General features: G+C 41.8%; 2 protein-coding genes across 5 annotated transcripts in view; both read left to right on the top strand.

The window, feature by feature from the left end:
* rhobtb4 (Rho related BTB domain containing 4) overlaps nucleotides 1-18479 on the top strand; it is a 539043-nt gene that overhangs the window by 483600 nt on the left and 36964 nt on the right. The window contains exons 2-3 of one of the 4 annotated variants that reach the window (XM_083979521.1): nucleotides 15782-15891; nucleotides 16577-16716. The gene's annotated coding sequence lies outside the window, so the exon portion shown is untranslated. Of the gene's footprint in view, nucleotides 1-15740; nucleotides 15892-15917; nucleotides 16482-16576; nucleotides 16717-18479 lie in introns of those variants that run through there. The other 3 variants (XM_083979522.1, XM_083979520.1, XM_083979523.1) reach the window with 3 other exon arrangements.
* wdr54 (WD repeat domain 54) lies at nucleotides 228-3547 on the top strand. The gene is made up of 10 exons (XM_083978876.1): nucleotides 228-246; nucleotides 555-839; nucleotides 1342-1404; nucleotides 1572-1638; nucleotides 1951-2007; nucleotides 2104-2231; nucleotides 2364-2464; nucleotides 2750-2912; nucleotides 3151-3225; nucleotides 3324-3547. Exons 2-10 carry the CDS (start codon nucleotides 615-617, stop codon nucleotides 3453-3455), a joined length of 1011 nt encoding a protein of 336 aa, XP_083835002.1. The 5' UTR covers nucleotides 228-246; nucleotides 555-614; the 3' UTR covers nucleotides 3456-3547.

Genomic DNA, 18479 nt, shown 5'->3' with positions numbered 1-18479 from the left:
TTTGAAACGAAGAGGCACTTAATTTTAGGTGATAGTAAAGTGACATGTATGGGTTACGTTTTGCAAAACAAAAAAAGTCACCGTTTCAATATTTCAATATTGACCATTTCTACATAAAAACCTTACCTTACACTCTTCTTTGTATCCCCTGCTTCGTATGCTCTACGGTTGCTCAGCAACCGAGCACGCAACTGTGACGTAGCACGTAGAGGTGGCGTTGTCTCTATGGCTGCGGAGGACGCGGAGGTAATCCTGTTGCTACGATAGCTAGAAAAGTGCTTATAGTTTAAGATACATCCACCACGACGACACTTAGAAAGGAGCAATCAGTTGTTATCTAGTCTTAATCAAGCGCATGTTAATGTAGTCACACAAACGTGGCAGTACCGCTAATATCCGGTGTTATTGTAGGAGGCTTCTCGCTAACACATCTAAAGTTAGCTTGCTGCTAATGTTAAATATTCAGTGTTGTCGTGTCAAATAACTGCACGAGTATTTAAATCGCTATTTCCACCTAGCCAGACTCTGTGGTGACCATTATTTTATTCTGTTAGTGTTTTAACAGGTCGCCCACTGCCATTTCAACACACCACTGTTGAAGGGAAAACCTCGTGATGTATCACAAAGAAAAGAGCATCCAGATCAAAAACAGCGCGTCGGCGCTGTACAACAACCTCGGTGTTCTGCGCATCGCTCCGCGACGCCTCACCTACTTCACTGTGGTCCATGCTAACGTGGTTAACATGGTCAGCGCGTCCTGGGACGGCCTCAACTACTCCCATCGTCAGCTGCAGTCCAAAGAGCCCAATGTCGCAACAAGCACTTCGCTCATCATGCAGGTCAGGCCACAGTACAGCTTCTAACAAATGTCACACAGTAAGTGTAAGTTGGACAGAATGTTAGTGTGGAAGAAAGTTAAACTCTTGCAACCCATTGACATTATCTTCTTTTGTTGTGATGGACTGCCAGGACAAGACTGGCCATGAAAAGTTTTGACTGCCTTAATTGTATGACTATGATTAGAGCCCTACCACAGTGCCCTAAAATTGGAGATAGTATGTAAAAAGGGGAAGAACTACACTCAACACATTTCTCCCTTATAAAATTGAAAATAAGGTATTGTTTGGCCAAGTCCCAATCCAATATGCTGGTGTACGGGGCATAAAAGAATGAGAAATACCAACTCAAAAACTTTTATTATTGTGAACTACATTCTTCAACAGGTTTCTGGCAAATACGAATGGATTGTTTTATTTTTGCTCTTGCATTCTGCACATGCATTTGCTGTATCAAAAAAACAAAACAAACAAAAAACAAATACTGTGTTTTTTTTTTTTATAGGCTTCGTTTTGTTCTCTGCCCTCTCGTGATCTGCTGGTTGTGACCTCTCAGAAGGGCATCCAGGTGAGTGGTCTATGACTGTCACATTTGGTTGAAGCGCATTTGGAAGTTGTATATTCTGATGAGGTGCATGTTGAAGTGGGTCATAACCCCCCCCCCCCCCCCCCCCCCCCCCCGAAATATGTATATGTTTGGGCACCCATTTTCTTTCATCTGCATGCCTTATTCAGATGTATGAATCAGATGGCTCCATCATGGTGTACTGGCATGCACTGGATACTCCGGAAACACCTACAGGTAGACTGTGGATATGCTTAATGTAGGCAGACTGACCTGTCTCAATTATTTGCATGAAAACTGATATGCTGTATAATCTTATGATAATATACTTGACACAAAACAGAATTTAAAAAATCAGTGCATTGAACTCATTTATATAATAAAATGCAGTGAACATATTACACATGAACACAATTTTCCTGCTTTAACATATTTCTACACATGCTTAGAATGTATATGCACAGTTGTGCACTTGTTTTTGTGAGACAAAAGTATTTAAAGTATTTTAAGCCAAATCATCTGCACTCACAGAAGGTATTTTTCTCGCAGCTCAATCAGTGTTTGCTCGGGGGATATCAGCGGTGTGGGAGAATTATATATGTGTGGGTAAGTGCAAAATTAAATATACTTAATTTCGTTACATGTATTGAAAATACAGAGTAAAACTTGACAGTCTTCTTGTCTCTTTCTCCCTCTCTTTAGGCACTTCATCAGGTGCAATGCTTGTGTTTGATATTCCCAGTAAAGGCAGTAATATCACCTTGTCTGAGGTCCTGGAGGAGCACAAGGACTCTGTCACTGACATGGCCTCTGAGTGCTCTGGTAGCCAGGTATGATGTGTGTGCTATTCCATGCATGGCAGTATACCTAAATCAATTAATGCTTTACATAATACTTCTAAATCACAGCCTCTTTCTTTTTACATAATCCTTTCCACTTTGTTTCTGTCTTCGTCTACTCAGGAGTGCATAGCTGATCTGGTCAGTGCAGATGATGGGGGTAACCTTTGTGTCTGGAAGTCTGGGGAGGAATTTCAGCTGCTTAACAAGATCCCTGGCTTTGAGTAAGAAGCTGATTGTGTTAGAGTCATTTTTGGTGTGCAATGTAAAATTGAGCTAAAAAAAAGGGGTGCATTGGCAGCCATCTAAACTCTAAAATCTCCTCTTCTGCTCTTACTTTCCTTTCCATCTCCCTGTCATACATTGTTATACTCACGTACTCTAATTAATATTCCATTCCCTTGTCCTTTGTTTCTTCCTCATCTCCCCTTGCTCTAATATAATGTCCATTATCTTTTTCCGTTTACTCCCCTATGGCAATGATCCTCTGTTTTCCTTATTGCTTTCAGTATGAGCTGCTCATCAGTTAAGCTGTGGAGAGGTACAGTGGTGGCAGGTTATGGCACAGGCCAGATCCGTCTTTATGAAGCAGTAACTGGAATTCTGCATGCTGAAGTCAACGCCCATGCTCGCTGGATATACTCATTAGACATTGCACCTTTTTCTGGACTGGTGAGTTAAATGTATACAAAATAAATAACAGTTTATTGTGTTGACATCCATCATTTGAAGATAAGATAATAATAGGAAGGGATGCAGAGTTTCAAGTCAAAAATGATATGATTTATTTTTTAAATAAAAAGTTTATTTAGTCCCTAACTGTGTTCAGGTACATCTAATTTCATTAGATTTTTGTGGGGTGTATGTCATGCCATTTTAGTTTTTAAATTCACCTTCTTCTGTTTTTTAGTTACTGTCTGCTGCTGAGGACTCTCTGGTCAGAGTGTGGCACCTGACTGTGACCCCAGAGACAAACAGTGTGGAGGTAACTGGTCTTGAAATAGAGTATAATAGTATTTTCACAATCAAAGCATGATTTATGACCTTTTCCCATAGTTGAACTTTTCCCCCATTTCCTCTTAGGTCGCCCATTTGCACAATGAGTGTGTAACGGACACACAAATCTGTGGTGCCAAGTTCTGTGATGGTGATGGCTATGCCTTTGCAGTGACAGGATATGACCTGAGTGAGATTATCCGCTACACACAGTCATAGGACCTTGCCGTCATTGTGGCAAGTGCATGAATGTAAGATTTTGTTGTGATTTAGCAATGACAATGATGAGTATTTATCAACTCTTATGTGGGTTTTTTCTCTGCATTTTTGTCTCAACATCTGCAAAAGTTGGAAGAACATTAGAATATAACAAAATAATGTAAAAATAGTGTTCAAGTTAATATAAATATTGTAAGTACAAATGTTTACATGTATGTGAATGTAATTAAAAAGGAAATACAATATTACATAATTCTTTCTGAGATCATTATTATGTCAAACAATTGTACCAGTAAACACTTTTATAAAGAAACCTGCTCTGTGTTTTAATTTTGCCTTTCATGAATAGACCAGTAGATGGTGGTGTGGGTTAATTATTTTTGAACAGGAGTCTGACAATGTAATGCAAGTACACTCCACTAGAGGGCATTACGGAGTTGTCTTAAAGGATGTTGACTGCTAACAGATTATTCCAGAAAGTCAATTTGATGACTGAATACTGTGCAGGCCACAAGATGCAGGTGTGTGCACTCATGTCACCCAGTAAACAAAACACATCATGTCTGAGACATTTTCTCTTCATTGTACCGGCTAATTTCATAGACTGCTTCCAATGCATTTCTATTGATGTAAAATGTGTATGTTATTCACAATTACATTTTCGCTTTTATTGTACTGTTATAATTTTGTTTTAGTGTCCAAGACATCAACATTTTAGGAAGGTGTGTTTCCCACCCCTACTCAGTCTTGGATATTTATGATGTATCTATTATCCTTGCTTTGTGTTTACATCTTTTTTTTTTAGTTAATGGGTATTTTCATTTGGTAAATAGAGAGCTTTATTGTCATAACAGCAGAAACAGTGGGTCCCATTATTTCCTTGAAAATGACAACCAATAACTAGAAGGCATTTGCTAAATACAAGTAAAATTAAGTTACTACCATTAAGATAAGATAAAAATTACTTTATTAGTTACCTAAAGGGAAATGGCAAATGGTAGATGAGCTGACAGACAAATTCTGTCAGCTCATCTACCATTTGCAGAAGAATTGAAAAGCCTGATGACCTTTTGAACTGTTTTTCAGAATTATTGAGTAAAAACAGGATCTGCTGACATGCCCATGGAAACAAATCCTGCCAGCTCAGCAGTGCTATTAAACCCCCTCCCCTTCCAAAAAAGGTCTCCACAGGTTACATGATTTTTTTTTCAGTTCACATCAGGCAGCCAGGTATCTTTGTAATCCCACCCACCTTATCATGACAAGATAAGAAGAATCAGGTCAGCTGGAAATTGTGTGCTGTGTCATTCCAGGGCAGAGCATTGTGTAAAATCCCACAAGTTCTAGGTCTTTCTGGTTTGCAGTCAACACTGGTCTCATAACATCATCTGACAAGACTGTTTTGAACCCACACACATGGCAGGTTATGCAACTTAAATTTGGTATCAACTGACAGTCATGTTAGTGCAAATGTAAAGCACAAACATGCACTGCTGTGACATGAACACACACAGTCTTTATGGAATCAATCATTTTCTCCCGGTCATGTTGTGTCATACCTCCCTTGCCTGGGGTGGAGTGGCCAACTACTGGCTGGAGAGGGACAGTGGAGGACTAAGCTATCAATATGAGGTCCCAAATGACACGGACACTGAGATTACATAACTATCTGGAACAGTACAGAGGGAGGGAAAGGTCAGTCAAAAGTGATACATGAAACAATCAGAGCCGTGTAAAAGAGCTTGTTAAAGGAAGCGCCGAGGATAGAGATGGGGGAATATGACATCACTTTTCTGAAAAAAAAAAACACATGAAGACAAACAACAGCAGTAATTTATTCCTTGTTAACTCAGTCAATAGTACTGTGCAACACTCTAGCCCCATACACAGCCTCGGGGCCACTCATGCTGTGTACTGCTGCAATACTTGTCAATAGTTGGCTCTTAGGTGTTACGCACAGCTGAGCACACAATGGTGGAGAGATCAGACCTCAGTGTGCACTGTTTTCAGATATGAATGTGATTATGTAGGCATTGGTTTCAAGTAATAATGGAATTAGAGCAATATTTTCCTATTCCCCAGTTGATTCTGAAATATTTCATTAGAATTTGGGGCAGATACAGGACTGTCACTTTAAATGTGATTTTTTGATGGCGGGGTCTGGTTCCGACTTTTTACTCTGACCTTGGTGGTTGTGTTGTCAGCAGTTTATGTAAAAACTACTGAGCCGAATTGGACCAAACTTGGTGAAATCGTGACTCATGGCACATGTAACAACATATTAAAATTTGGGGCAGGTTCGCCTGAAATGTGAAATTTGAAATGAAATCTGAAATGTGACTTTGATTTGGGGTCAAGAGATTTTTCACTCTGCTGGCGGGCGTTGTTGGCCACAACTGGTCCAAATTGAACCAAACTTGGTGAAAGAGCACCTCATGGCGCACATAACCACATATTAAAATACGCAGCAGATTCAGGACGGTCACTTTCATTGTGATTTTTTAAAACTCTGTTCTTGGTAGTTGGGTTGTCAGCAGTTTACGCATGTAAAAGTGACTTATTCCCCCATTGCTGTGGGCAGGGGTGGGCAATGCCCCTGGCCGGGGTAAATTCTTTACTCCATCCTGTTGATTGGCTTGTTAACAATTTATGCAAAAACTATTCAGACCAAACTTGGTGAGAGGGCATTTCGCATGTTATAATATTAAAATTTGGGGCAGAGCCAGAACGGTCACTTCAATGAGTGTGAGTCCACAAGACCTTCAGAGAAAGGCCCCCAGTAGCCCCCTAGTAGGAAAATCATAAATGCTGTGTGTCAAAGTCTCACATTCTTATTAGTAAAAGCAAATAACCAACTAAACAAGTTTGTTCAGTGCTCAACCCAAATGGTGCAAGCCTGGTTTGTGCAGTTCAAGTTCATCCACTAGGGCCACCTGTAAAGTCCATCTGTGTTGTGTGTATCTGTATCTGTGTGATATTTCTGGGAGTGTCACAGCGTATATCTTTTAAGTTGTTTGTTTGTGTGTTTCTTCATTATTCTGGCAGACCAAGAGCAATTTATCCCAAGCCCATTCAGCCCTGTGGCAGCCGCCTAGGCCTGTGTCGCTAAGCCTGCCGGGATAGAGCCTCACCAGGGGGGATGAAGAGCCTAAAGCCCCTCCAGCCTGCCACAGACAGACCAGCTCTCTGATGAAGCAACTGGGAAACCAGCTCCCGCAGATATGCTGTATAAATAGATCTTCCATTTTAAACACACTGAAATGAGACGGAGAGGGTTACTACAGACTGACAGACCTAACAAACTTCCACTGCTGACAGATGTGCCAATAGGAAAAAAACACATTAAAGCATACAAACACAGAAATCTAGGTCAAGAAACATTTGCAAGTGATCGCCAAACAGCATTTGTATTTAAAAAAAATATTTTTGCATCCATGCATGCATGATTTTTTAAATAATCGTTCAAGCACTGACTGCAACATTTCTGTAGTGTTGAAAAGCTGGCATTGTATCATTAAAATACCAACAACTGGTAATGAAATCAGCTTGATGAAATTACTGGTCTTGTTAATTTCTTCTGGATGAGATGTGTTCTGATTTAAACCTGAAAAACTTTTTTTTTTTTTTTGGGCCATGTGGTACCATGAAACAAGCTGCCAATGTGCCACTGACACAGCATCACCTTTGAAGATGATATAGCCTATTTACACATCCAGTATTTGTGGCAAAACATTAGAAATCACCTAGAGTCATATTGCTGACCACCTGAAATCCTAAAACTGTATTTAGTCCCTGAAGAATATATATAACTCTCCCATGACAGGTGTTACTGAGCACATAGCACAATTTCACTGAAAGCATCTGCCTGCCAAGTTCAAGGCTGAGCAGCTAACAAGAACTGTAAACTGGGGGGACCTGCAGATCCAGGTGATAATTCACTGTCAATTCAAAACTTTAATCCATCTCTGACACACTGTATTTGTTTACACTCTGTAATAGGCTACTATATTCAATGAGGATCAAGTGCTTTTCATGTCTGCTTTGTGTTGAAAGACACTTTGTTTTGGTACTGGGTGTGTAAAGACAGCATCTGTTATTTTTTTTCATGATGATAAAGATAAATGGAATGTGGAGCAACTGAAATGGACTCATGACTTAAACAGCTCATTTAGTCTGCATGCAGTACGACAGTAGCGAACAATAAGGTGGAACTGTTCTATTGCTACAAACTAGATTATAGCTAAATCAACCCAAGTGACCCACCTCTGCAACCACAGCGTCTGTATACTGTAGATCATCAGACTGTACCATTGGAAGTCACACCCACACATAAAGGGTTGCAGACAGAAAACCGAGGCACTCGTGAGGGTACGACCAATTAAAAACCCACACCCACACATGTCATACTAGAACTATCCACACTGCTTGTCTCTGCAGGCATCTGGTTTTGGAGAAAATGTCTCAACATACAGTAAGGATTGACTCACTGTATCCCATCTTCACCACAACCTATAGCACAGGATAAAGGGCATCATGTTGCCAAACTCAGTTGAAATGACTTGACTGAAAAGGCTTTTGCTCACTCAGTTACATGAGACATGTTGGGTTACATATTGAGACAAATTGAACCCTAACCTTAACCCATATTGGACAGAATAAATGTGATCCCACACCTCAGTGGCCCTGCCTTACCGGTAGTTGCAAGCTTGCCTAATTGAACCTCCACTGTGCCCTATTCAGGGTCATACAACACAACACTCTTAAAGGGGAGAGTGCTTTATGAGCCAGGATTGAAAGCATAGTAGGCTACTGCTGTACTAGATGTCAGAGATGGCATACTCTACTCCCAGGCAGATATCGGTGGAGGTGATGCACTGCTGCTATCAGGCAATGTTAAAAAAAGAAAGAAAAAGCAGCTTTGAATCAAAAAACTCCAAGGTTTATTGCTTTAGCTCACATTTGCTTTATGTTGTTAAAAAATGGAAAGTGAATACAGGGAGAGGACACTGAACATTTTGCTATAGTGCATTATACAACAGCAATTAGGTCACGCACATGCACATACCCTCATACATACCCCAAGTAACATAATTTAGAAGGCATGGGTAGGCATTGGGACTTAAGTGCATTAGATTAGAGTAAAATAAACATGATCAGACCCTGCCATCTGCACCGGGATGGCATGGTTGCCTAGCACTGGGTACTGTTTGGATTGTCTGACGTTGATGTGCTGACGTTGGAGTGTGAGCTTGTGTGTGTTTGTGTTGTTATGCCCATGTGTGTATGTGGCGATATGTGCAGATGGCACCATTCAAATGATGATGGGTTCATTTTCCAGACAGAAATCCAAATAAAGTCAGTCTCATCTAAGATTTGAATCAGTGTCTGTGTGTGAGATTGTGTGCCTGTGCTGATATTTATTATCATATGATTACAACTAAAATGATCCAGGATAACTTGTTACTCACTCTTCTTTCAGTAATAATATATAGTATAAAGGAGATTTTATCATCAAATCTTTTTTTAATCTTCTGCATTGTGAATCTGGTGTTTTTTTTTTGTTTTTTTTTGCTTTTAATTCACTACCACTCTTTTTCACACATACACGCCCATCTCATTACCTCTAGTGTGTGGGTGAGAGACTTATTGAATCTCAAAATAGTCACAGCAATAATAACAGCAATATCCTGGAAACCCTTATCATTGTGCCCTGGCAGTGAGACCGCTAATAGGGTTAATATGAAAGAGATAAATGGGCTTCTTCAGGGCACAACCTGAATTCAAAATACATAAACATGTGGTCTTTGTGTCTCTGCATGTGTGTGTGTGTGTGTGTGTGTGTGTGTGTGTGTGTGTGTGTGTGTGTGTGTGTGTGTGTGTGTGTATGCGTATGTGTGTCAGAAAGAAATTGACAGAGAGAAATGCAGGCTTTATGCGTGGTCCAACTTGGCATTCACCTCAGTGTGCACTCACCATTCCTAATTGGCAGCTATGGAGAAAGCCCAGACAAGCTAAGATTGCAGAGACGTCACACAGAGGTTATCTAGGGCACCACTGGAAAACAGGGAAACAAATTTTCATTAAATCATCTCAGTGTCAAGAGGCACCAGGTCCAGCAGTTAGGAAACAAAAGAGTGCATTCAGGACTTCAATCAATGAACATACACTACAAGGACGGGGCATTTTAGTGAAACTAAATATATCTGCTTAAAATGTCAACGTTGTTTTTCATTGTGTCAGGGAAGCTCTATTTCAAGTGCATGCATTTCATTCATCATTCCACCAGCGAGGTTATGTTTTCACCTTTGTCAGGCTGTTGGTTTGTTTGATTACACAAACACTGCAGAACTGACTTGCACTGAACTTGGTGGAGAAGTGGTGGATGGGCCATGGAAGAACCCTGTACATTTTAGGGGTAGACCCAGATCATTCACTATCAATTTTAAGTCTCTGAAGTCTGGTGTATTTTGTGTGACACTCTCTGCTCTGACCTCTCCGAGTGCCAAGGTGGTTCAATTTTGGTGATCTAATAAATGGGTTGGATCTGGGAAATTTTTCATTTTTTCATTTTTGTTGATTCCTCAAAAATGATGTACATAATGATATAACATTAGACATATTAATGGTTGTTCGATCTTTGACTTGTACAATTTGGTGTGAGTCCAGATAGGAATCTGGACCTGACAAACCTGTGTAGGACCGTTTAGCCTTGGCAGAGGTATGTCCTCTACTGAGTGCCAATCTAGTTTTAGTTTTGACATCCACAATTTAAAACTATTTTCCCCTCTCCCGTTGTGCTGTATCTATGAAAATTAGTTAGAATTCTTCATCAGTTGCTTTTTTTTTTTAAAGGTTATACCTATTTTATATTCAGTCCAAGAGGAAACACTAAGAAAACACTTAGTTCTCATGAGCAAACCTGCATGTCTGGATTTGAAATGATGCCACACTGACCATTTTAACCAAGTGCATTCCCCAGCTGTTCTGTCACTCAACATTATTGCACACACACCACAAATACACACATTAAATATGTTCCCACATGCACGCAGCCACAACCCAGTACAGACAATGATCTATAGAAGTGTTTGAGTAGTTTAACCTTTAACTGATTGGCTCTGTCCTAATCATTGTCAGTTAATGTGTTTTCTTGCTTAAGTCATTGGACATGAACTTAACCTTTCCATGGCTAAGAATAAATTAAAAGAACACATCTTAGTATCGTGTATCAGAACTCACACATGGTTTAAGAAAGGAACACTGTTGCAAGTGTGCTATGCTTCATTTGCTGATTGCAGTAAATACTTTATTGTTTCAACAGATGATTTCAGCTCTTCTGAAAATAACAGTGTCTGGTAATGCCAAATCACTCAGAGAGGTTAGGTAGAAGATGTTACAAGATCTTTGCTCAAGTTATAAAATGATGTCAATGTTTTGGAAGAATTGGACAAGATAGGGGAAGAGGAGGAGGATAATCACTGTTTTCATGTTAAACAGCCAAACTCGGGACCTGTGTCTTAGCCTTACACACTCCCAGGAGATTAAAAACGTAACAACCACAACACAGGGCAGTGGATGCAACTGATGAGTAATTCCTGACATTTAGTTTAGTTTTATTAACTTAGTAGGCCTACCTGTCCCTTTTACCCATCTGGCCTCCTGACTGCTCGCCAGGACACACAAAATTGTGTGTGATTAAACACAAAGCGTTAAATAGAGCAGAAGTACAAACACTGCAACCTGCTCATCTGCCCTGAGAAAGCTGTCAGACCTTCATGAAAAACAGAGTAACCCAAACAACCCCTCCATTATGGACAGTCACTCCCACACTGCATGCCTGTGTGGATGGAGTGGGAAGAAAAGAGAAGAGAGAAGTTCGGCCAAGAGAGCAAAAGGGACGTGACAGGCCCCATGCCCTTGGAAAACCTGAAGAAGATCGTGGCTTGGAGATTGACTTACTGATGAGAAAACCATAGGAGAACACACACACACACACACACACACACACACACACACACACACACACACACACACACACACACACACACACACACACACACACACACACACACACACACACACACACACACACACACACACACACACACACACACACACACACAGGTCACAGCGTCACATAGGTCACGTAAACAAGAGACAAAAAGAAAGGAAGAAGGAAGAGAGAGCAGGTGACTGACAGGACAAAGAAAGACAGGAAGAAACAGAGAGAGTTTGTCTGGAAAACACAACCAATGGATGTAAGGGCAGAGGTAGCTTTGCTCGTCCCTGTTTCCATGGCGACCCAAATGTGCTGTCGGTGCAGTGACGCCAGTTGGGAGCATTGCATTGCGGCCGTGCTGACATGAGCCACACGTGCCAATGCCCAGCTGACAGCACCAAGCATACGCCAGTGTCTATTCATAGCACCTAAATGATGCCCAGGAGGGACACACAGGCAGCTCGGAGTTTGGGCCAAGAAGGCTGGGCACCCATAACTGGGTAGGTGTGGACCCAGGGCTGGATGGGCACTCCTTGATGGAGGTGGATGGATGCATGGAGAGACTGAGGGATTAACTCGTGGCGGGCGTTATGTCATCGACTCTCTGATCTCTGTCCACACTGACACCTGGCCCCTCAGTCATCACCAAGAATTACACAAAATCCCTGCACATGCACAAAGTGTGTATATGCGCATGAGCAACACAACCACAAACAGGAAAAGTAATCTACACAAACCTAATGGAGTCATGATGGGGTCAAATAGCTTTAGTTTGAGGCACTTTTGTTTGGATTTCAAAATGGCTGCAACAGACAGGCCAGATGTAAAACAGCTCTGCATAAAATAAACAAAACACTGTAAATGTATGCCACATAAGAATGTGGTACAGAAACAAATTTGATCCTAAGAATGCATTTTACAAATCTGGGAGGTACTTTAGCTGGTAAGGAGGATAGTGTTGTTTTGAGGAGGGTGTTTTTTTTTTTTTTTTGCCCCTAACAAACTATTCCTGGAGGATCAGGTGGTTGAGTATTATTTTACCACTTCCTTTGCAGATTCCTGGGATGAGACAGTTTAACTCTCTGACTCACAGTCATTGCCTCTTAATTTTAGTTATATTTCCGAAACTGTGCAAAGCGATAAAAGTAGAACAAGACAGAAATAAATTATGGTACAACTACAAATATCCACTGGAATTTATTTTTTCTAACATGCACACCCATTCCAAAAATAAACACAGATTAGAGTCTCATACTGGGACTCAAAGCAGTTGGAAAATTATTTTTCATTTAATATTTGATTACAAATCAATATCTAAGCCATAAAGTCAATTTGCAATAATCTTTCTGAGGGAGGCAGCTTCTGATGCCAATTCACCTCCACACCACACTGCCCAGAATGTGGTACAGTTGGCAAGAGGGCTGGAACACCAAGTCAGTGACTCCATTGTGAGCAATTGTTCAAGCTCAATTGGTACTTCTGTAACAGTGCTTTGTCTGAGAGATCAGGCAGAAGAATGGCAGAGGCTCTGAGGCAAAGAGAGGCCCATTGTGGTCAGACAGCATCCAAAGTTAGATGTCATTGTGGTCACTCGTTGGCTGTTGTCAAAGGCCATTGTGGCTCCTGAAATGCCACATTGGAGATACAGAGTTGCTGAGTGAAATCGATCTGAGCGGGACAAAGATCACCTATGTCTTTGTGTGTGTGGTGAGTTGTGTATTATTTGTTTGTGTGTGTGAATGTGTATTTGTGTGTGTCTGTCTGTCTGTGGGGTGACATGCATAGGCCAACTGTGTTTGTTTGTGGAAATTTAGCTGATGCAGGCCTTTCACACCCCTGGGATCAGCAGTTTGCCCCCTCAAGAGAAAGACTGACAGAGAGAGAGGGGCAAACCATTTGGACGCCCCCATTATGCCCCTATTGTGCCCATATGGCTGCATCAATAGTGCTATAGCAGAGGCCGCTGGCAACAGAAAAGTGCTGTACAAGACACTTTGATATAAAGGTTCAGCACGCATGTGTATGTCACGAAGAAGAGACGGGACAACAAGCCCAACAAAAGCAGACAGGTGAACATACTAAGCACACATATGACCTTCACTGTGCCAAACTGTATGTCAGCAGAGCTCAGGAAACACTACAGGCCTATGTAGAATAGAAATCCCCCCCCCCCCCCCCCCTTTTTTTTAAGGCATCCACAGTAGAAGTTCATCCCAACGGTATCTATGTCATGGCTACAGCATGATGTTCCATCACTCGTCTGTCCTGTGTTCATCTGTGTATATTTGAGTCCCATGCATACTGGCCACAGCCTGAGGATGGTTGCCTGGGACTTGCATGCATGCTGAGATAGGAGCAAGCCTGGGCAGGTTGCTTGGTTCCCTTCACAGGACAATGGCTGTTTCAGATGCTTGGCTGAGCAGAGAAGCCGTGAGAGACAAGGGGGCCTCTCACGGGCCACGGCCCCACAGTTGCTGTTGACATTTATGCTTTTGCCAAGTTCAAAAATGCATACACAGAGAACTTTTTTTCCCCTATAAATGCTGATGAAGTCTGGTGTTGAAATGCGTCACTGACAGCTCTAATAAGCTAGTCGACACCGAAGGCTGAATTGAAGCCCTCTTTTTTGTACATTGTGCACTAGTGTATTTTCAAGTGGATATGTAGCCTAATACTGTAAATTGATGTAATCTCCATAACTGAGTTTGTAAGAGTCTTAATGACACCAGCAGCCTCTAATCTTCCTCACACAACTGCCCTGGCTGTTATCATATGGTAAGAACTGAGGTGGTGCCTCCAAGGATTCTGTACTGTTGGCATGTTACCAAATGATGAATCACATGACATCAGGTAAAGTTCACGCCACTTAACTGGTGTAGGTGTTCAGAGAAGCTGGACTGTAATGTACAGACATGTGGACTGACAAGCAGAACCTGCTGGATGGTAGTACAGCGCTGTGTGACTGCAGTACTGCTGTCATAATGCCAGTGAATAATTTGTCCCATATAGGAGATGTTGTGGTTTGGCATCACCTGGGTATCAGTGCCCAATTAAGAATGTATTCTTAACATCTTTATAAAATACGGATAAATTAACATTAACAAAACTGAACATAAGCTGACCAGTTTACATAAATGAACAGCACAAACAGGACACACACAGGTCAACCGATTGATTGATGGTTACAACTTAGAAAAAACTAAGTATCGGTACAACCCTGTGGGTGGGGATCTAATCAATTCATCAACAACACAATAATGTTAGTCGTGACTCAACACCCACCAAACAATTTCATTATGAACCGGATGAGTTGTTCTGAGGACAAACCTAAAGACAAACACAAAGGTGTAAACATGTGACCATTGTAGTGCACACTGTAGGCTTTGCAATGTTGTATAACATCCCACAAACAGGCAGGTTCAACCAGGTGCACAAGGAACTGACAAGCAGTGACCAACCGAGCAAGGAAGACCTGCTGAGAAGCATCAGACATCAAGCAAGACATATTTACTAATGGTATTGTTATTACAGTATATGAAGTGATACATAGTACAAGACAAATACATTACCCGATACTTATAAATGGAGTTTACATCATTTGCAAGCTTTGTTCCATAAGACTTCAGAAAAAAAGTGACTTTCAGAGGTGATGTGTTGAAGTTTCTTCAGCCAGTCTTAAAGACATATAAAATCAAGAGCAAGAGCACAAATTCACATTTTGTACAAGAAAATTACCCTAAAAGATTAACAGTTTACCTTTTTTTTTCAATTTGTTTGACCTTGAATAAAATTGCACAAGTTGCCCCATATGATGCAATGTAATTTGCTGACTGGTATTTCATTCCGGCACACAGCCCTTAAGCTATAGGTTAAACTGTTTTTGAAAACATGCTTGCACAAGCATCTGGAAATATCCTCTCCAACATTACAGTGAAACTATATCATACAATAGTATTAAAATGTGTAATATGTGACACAATGAATATCATAGGCAAGTTCTCAATCCCTTTATAGCACGGATGCTCCACCTCGCCCTTCCTGGCCATGCGCACTGTCCGGTCTGGAGATTGGCACTCTCTACTTTATGAATGGATGGGTGTGGCACTGGTGACTCGCAATGAGGCTGTCGTCACTCCGCTCGTTGATAGGCGCTGGCGTGCTCTCGGTGAAGGCTGGTCAGGAGTGAAACATAACTGAGCTCTGCCACCGCTCTGGAGAGACAGCGAGAGAAGGAAAGGAAAGGGGAGGAGAGGAGAGAGAGAGAGAGAGAGAGAGAGAGAGAGAGAGAGAGAGAGAGAGAGAGAGAGAGAGAGAGAGAGAGAGAGAGAGAGAGAGTGGTGTGTGTGTGAGTGAGAGAGAGAGACAGTCAGACAGACACAGAGACGGCAGCGTTAGTCCACTCCCCAGCGAGGACTTAAACTTCAGGCGAAAATTTTGGTGAGACGGGACGTGTATAAAAATCTTATGATTGTTGTATTCTAACAAGATAGCAAAAAAAGAAAAAGGAAAAAATGAAAAAAGGAAAAAAAGAATGAATAGAAGATGGGATTAGGTGAGATCAGACGGATGTGGATGAGGATGAAAATGCACGCGGACTGATTACATTTCGTGGAAAAAAGAGTATTCTGTGTCTGTATCGAATAAGCATCGCTGTGTAGAAACAAACAGACAGACAAAAGAAAGTCCAGGCAAGGGTCCCCCTCCTCCATGTGCTCCCTCCTTGTAGGTGTGACAGAAACAACAAAGGGACGTGGAAAAAACTCGCATCAGGACCACAGCCGGACAACAGCTCAGACAGATCCCTGAGCACAATAGCGGAGGAGCGGTCCTGCAAACAAGAGCATGTCTGCGCGTTTTGCAATATGCAGCAGTCTTCATATAATTACATTCCTCCTGGCGTCTCTGAGCTCCAACAGTCGGGAGTGTTTTTCTTCTGTCAGTTCTGGCAGATCTTCACCAAACACGCGAATTTAGAAACGAAGCCGATAATTTGAGGGCGTTCAAGTCCAAGCTGAAACGGAGCAAGTGTAAAAACACACATTTTGAGTTCTGATTAGTAGATGTTGTCATCCAGAGGAATGCCCTGAAGTGATCGCATGCGTTTTGTGCCTTTTTTGTGCAGTTTAATGGGGAGACACGAGAGAGACGAGCGCAGCCCCAGAATAAACTGAAGGGAGAGGAACAGTGGAGAGGTGTGAGCTGAGAGTGGACGCCGAGGGGAAAGAGACCAGATCTGATTCCAGAGGTGCATGTCTTTCAAAGGTAGGAGCCCCGGACAAACTCCGTGTTTGTGATTTAAACTGTATGTGCTTGCAGCCAAGAGGTCTCCAATGTGGGTAGATGTAGCAGGGCTGTAAGGGGTTGCATAACGGTTTGGTCAGTTTGGGTGGTTCTCAGTCAGGTTTTCAATTTATGCTCCGGACAGATTTCTGAAGTTTTTTTTTTGAAGGGGGGCAGGGTGGGTGGGGGCCCCCAGCATCTGTCATTTAGCCTATAACCATAATTACAATACCACAAGAAGTTTGCGTGAATAAAACGCTACTCCTGTTTTTCTAAACGAAAACTTATAAAAATGGGTGTGTCACTCTATACCAACCCAAGACCAACTCTGCAAAACTGTGATAAAAGCCACATGGTTTCTATCATAAATGGACAGTTAACTTACACTGTACACTTTGATAAAATAGCTTTTATTGACAGTTGAGCTAAGTATTGAGATATTGAGCTAAAATTATATTTTTGCGATGATGGCAAAATACTTAAATTGGCACTATAAGCAACTCAAATTGTAAAACTTTTCTCTTTGGCAATATTTAAACAGGCTGGAAAAGGCGGCTTTGTTTGCTGTGAACTCCTTTAATCTAGTTCTTTTTGGTAGTAAAACAGTAAAATCAGGGTTTGTGTGTCAGAAGTCTTGTTTGCTTTAAAGAAATCAGATCGCTCCCTACATCCTGGGTGATTCCAGCTTGAAGACATAGCTCTAGAGTGGAGTCACCTAGCATTTACAGAGCAGTGGCCAGTGCACTTACTGGCTGTGTCTCAAATCATGTACTTCAGCATCAGCACTCACCCTTGCTATTTTGAATGCATAAATGTGGGCACGCAGACAATAATGGCAACATCCAGTGTGCTGTAAGTACCTGGATGGTGCATTTAAAATGGTGAAGAAGTACCAGTGTGAAATGATGGACACCTCTTTCCTTCACCCATTTTGGCAAGGGGAGGGACCAGTAATGTGTTTTCCAAACTTGTGGAAACGGTGGCTGAAGGAGTAGAGTGTGTCGTCGGTATAGATGTGCTGCCTCAGAACTATGTTGCATGAAACGGGGGAATAACACAGGAAAATAAAACATAGGATAGCTACTTAGGTTGCACATGCGATTTTGGGGAGTGACAACCATAGTCAAAAGTTGTGTAGTGCACAGCAGCAGCGTTTAGTACAATGCTACCCTGTCAAAATTCACAAGCGGGCTGAGTAGGCCTATGTGAGTGTACTAACTTAAGAATCTGATTTGAGACACAGTAACTGTACGGTATGTGCTAAAGCACACAGAGGTCAAAGCATGGATGGAAAGTTGATAACAGCAGCCAAACCTTGCTGGTTACCCACCACACCAACAATGCACACGAGAGTAAAATATTTCCTGACTTTTTTTCCTCTTCCCTTTTCTTTATTTTTCCTATTCTGTGAGCCTAGAAAGAATGGTGTGTGTGTATATATATATGTGTGTGTGTGTGTGTGTTTGCGATGGGGGTGGTGGTGGTGGTCTGACACAGTTGACATCAGTTCCTCCGTTCTGTCCCACTCTTTTGTGTTTTTCTATCAGCTGTGGAATTTGAACCATTCTTCCTTTGGGGTGAGGCCCGTCCCTCTGTCTGCCCCTGCTCTGAGGAGTAGGTTGTCTCCAGAGGAGGCTGGACGTGTGTGTGTGTGTGTGTGTGTGTGTGTGTGTGTGTGTGTGTCAGGGTAAGTGGGGCTTTCCATTTGGGTTGCACACCAAACATTCCTGGCTTGTTGGATGGCC

This window comes from Trachurus trachurus (assembly GCF_905171665.1).
Source record: "Trachurus trachurus genome assembly, chromosome: 9".
Taxonomy (NCBI): Eukaryota; Metazoa; Chordata; class Actinopteri; order Carangiformes; family Carangidae; genus Trachurus; species Trachurus trachurus.
The sequence above is the reverse complement of the archived record's forward strand: the minus strand, read 5'-3'. Positions and strand labels throughout refer to the sequence as shown.

Excerpts from the sequence above, each read along its gene's own strand:
- wdr54 (XM_083978876.1), top strand. The coding sequence starts at position 615 with ATGTATCACAAAGAAAAGAGCATCCAGATCAAAAACAGCGCGTCGGCG. Across the intron at positions 840-1,341 it reads GCACTTCGCTCATCATGCAG|GCTTCGTTTTGTTCTCTGCC; the intron begins GTCAGGCCACAG and ends TTTTTTTTATAG. Across the intron at positions 2,913-3,150 it reads TTGCACCTTTTTCTGGACTG|TTACTGTCTGCTGCTGAGGA; the intron begins GTGAGTTAAATG and ends TCTGTTTTTTAG.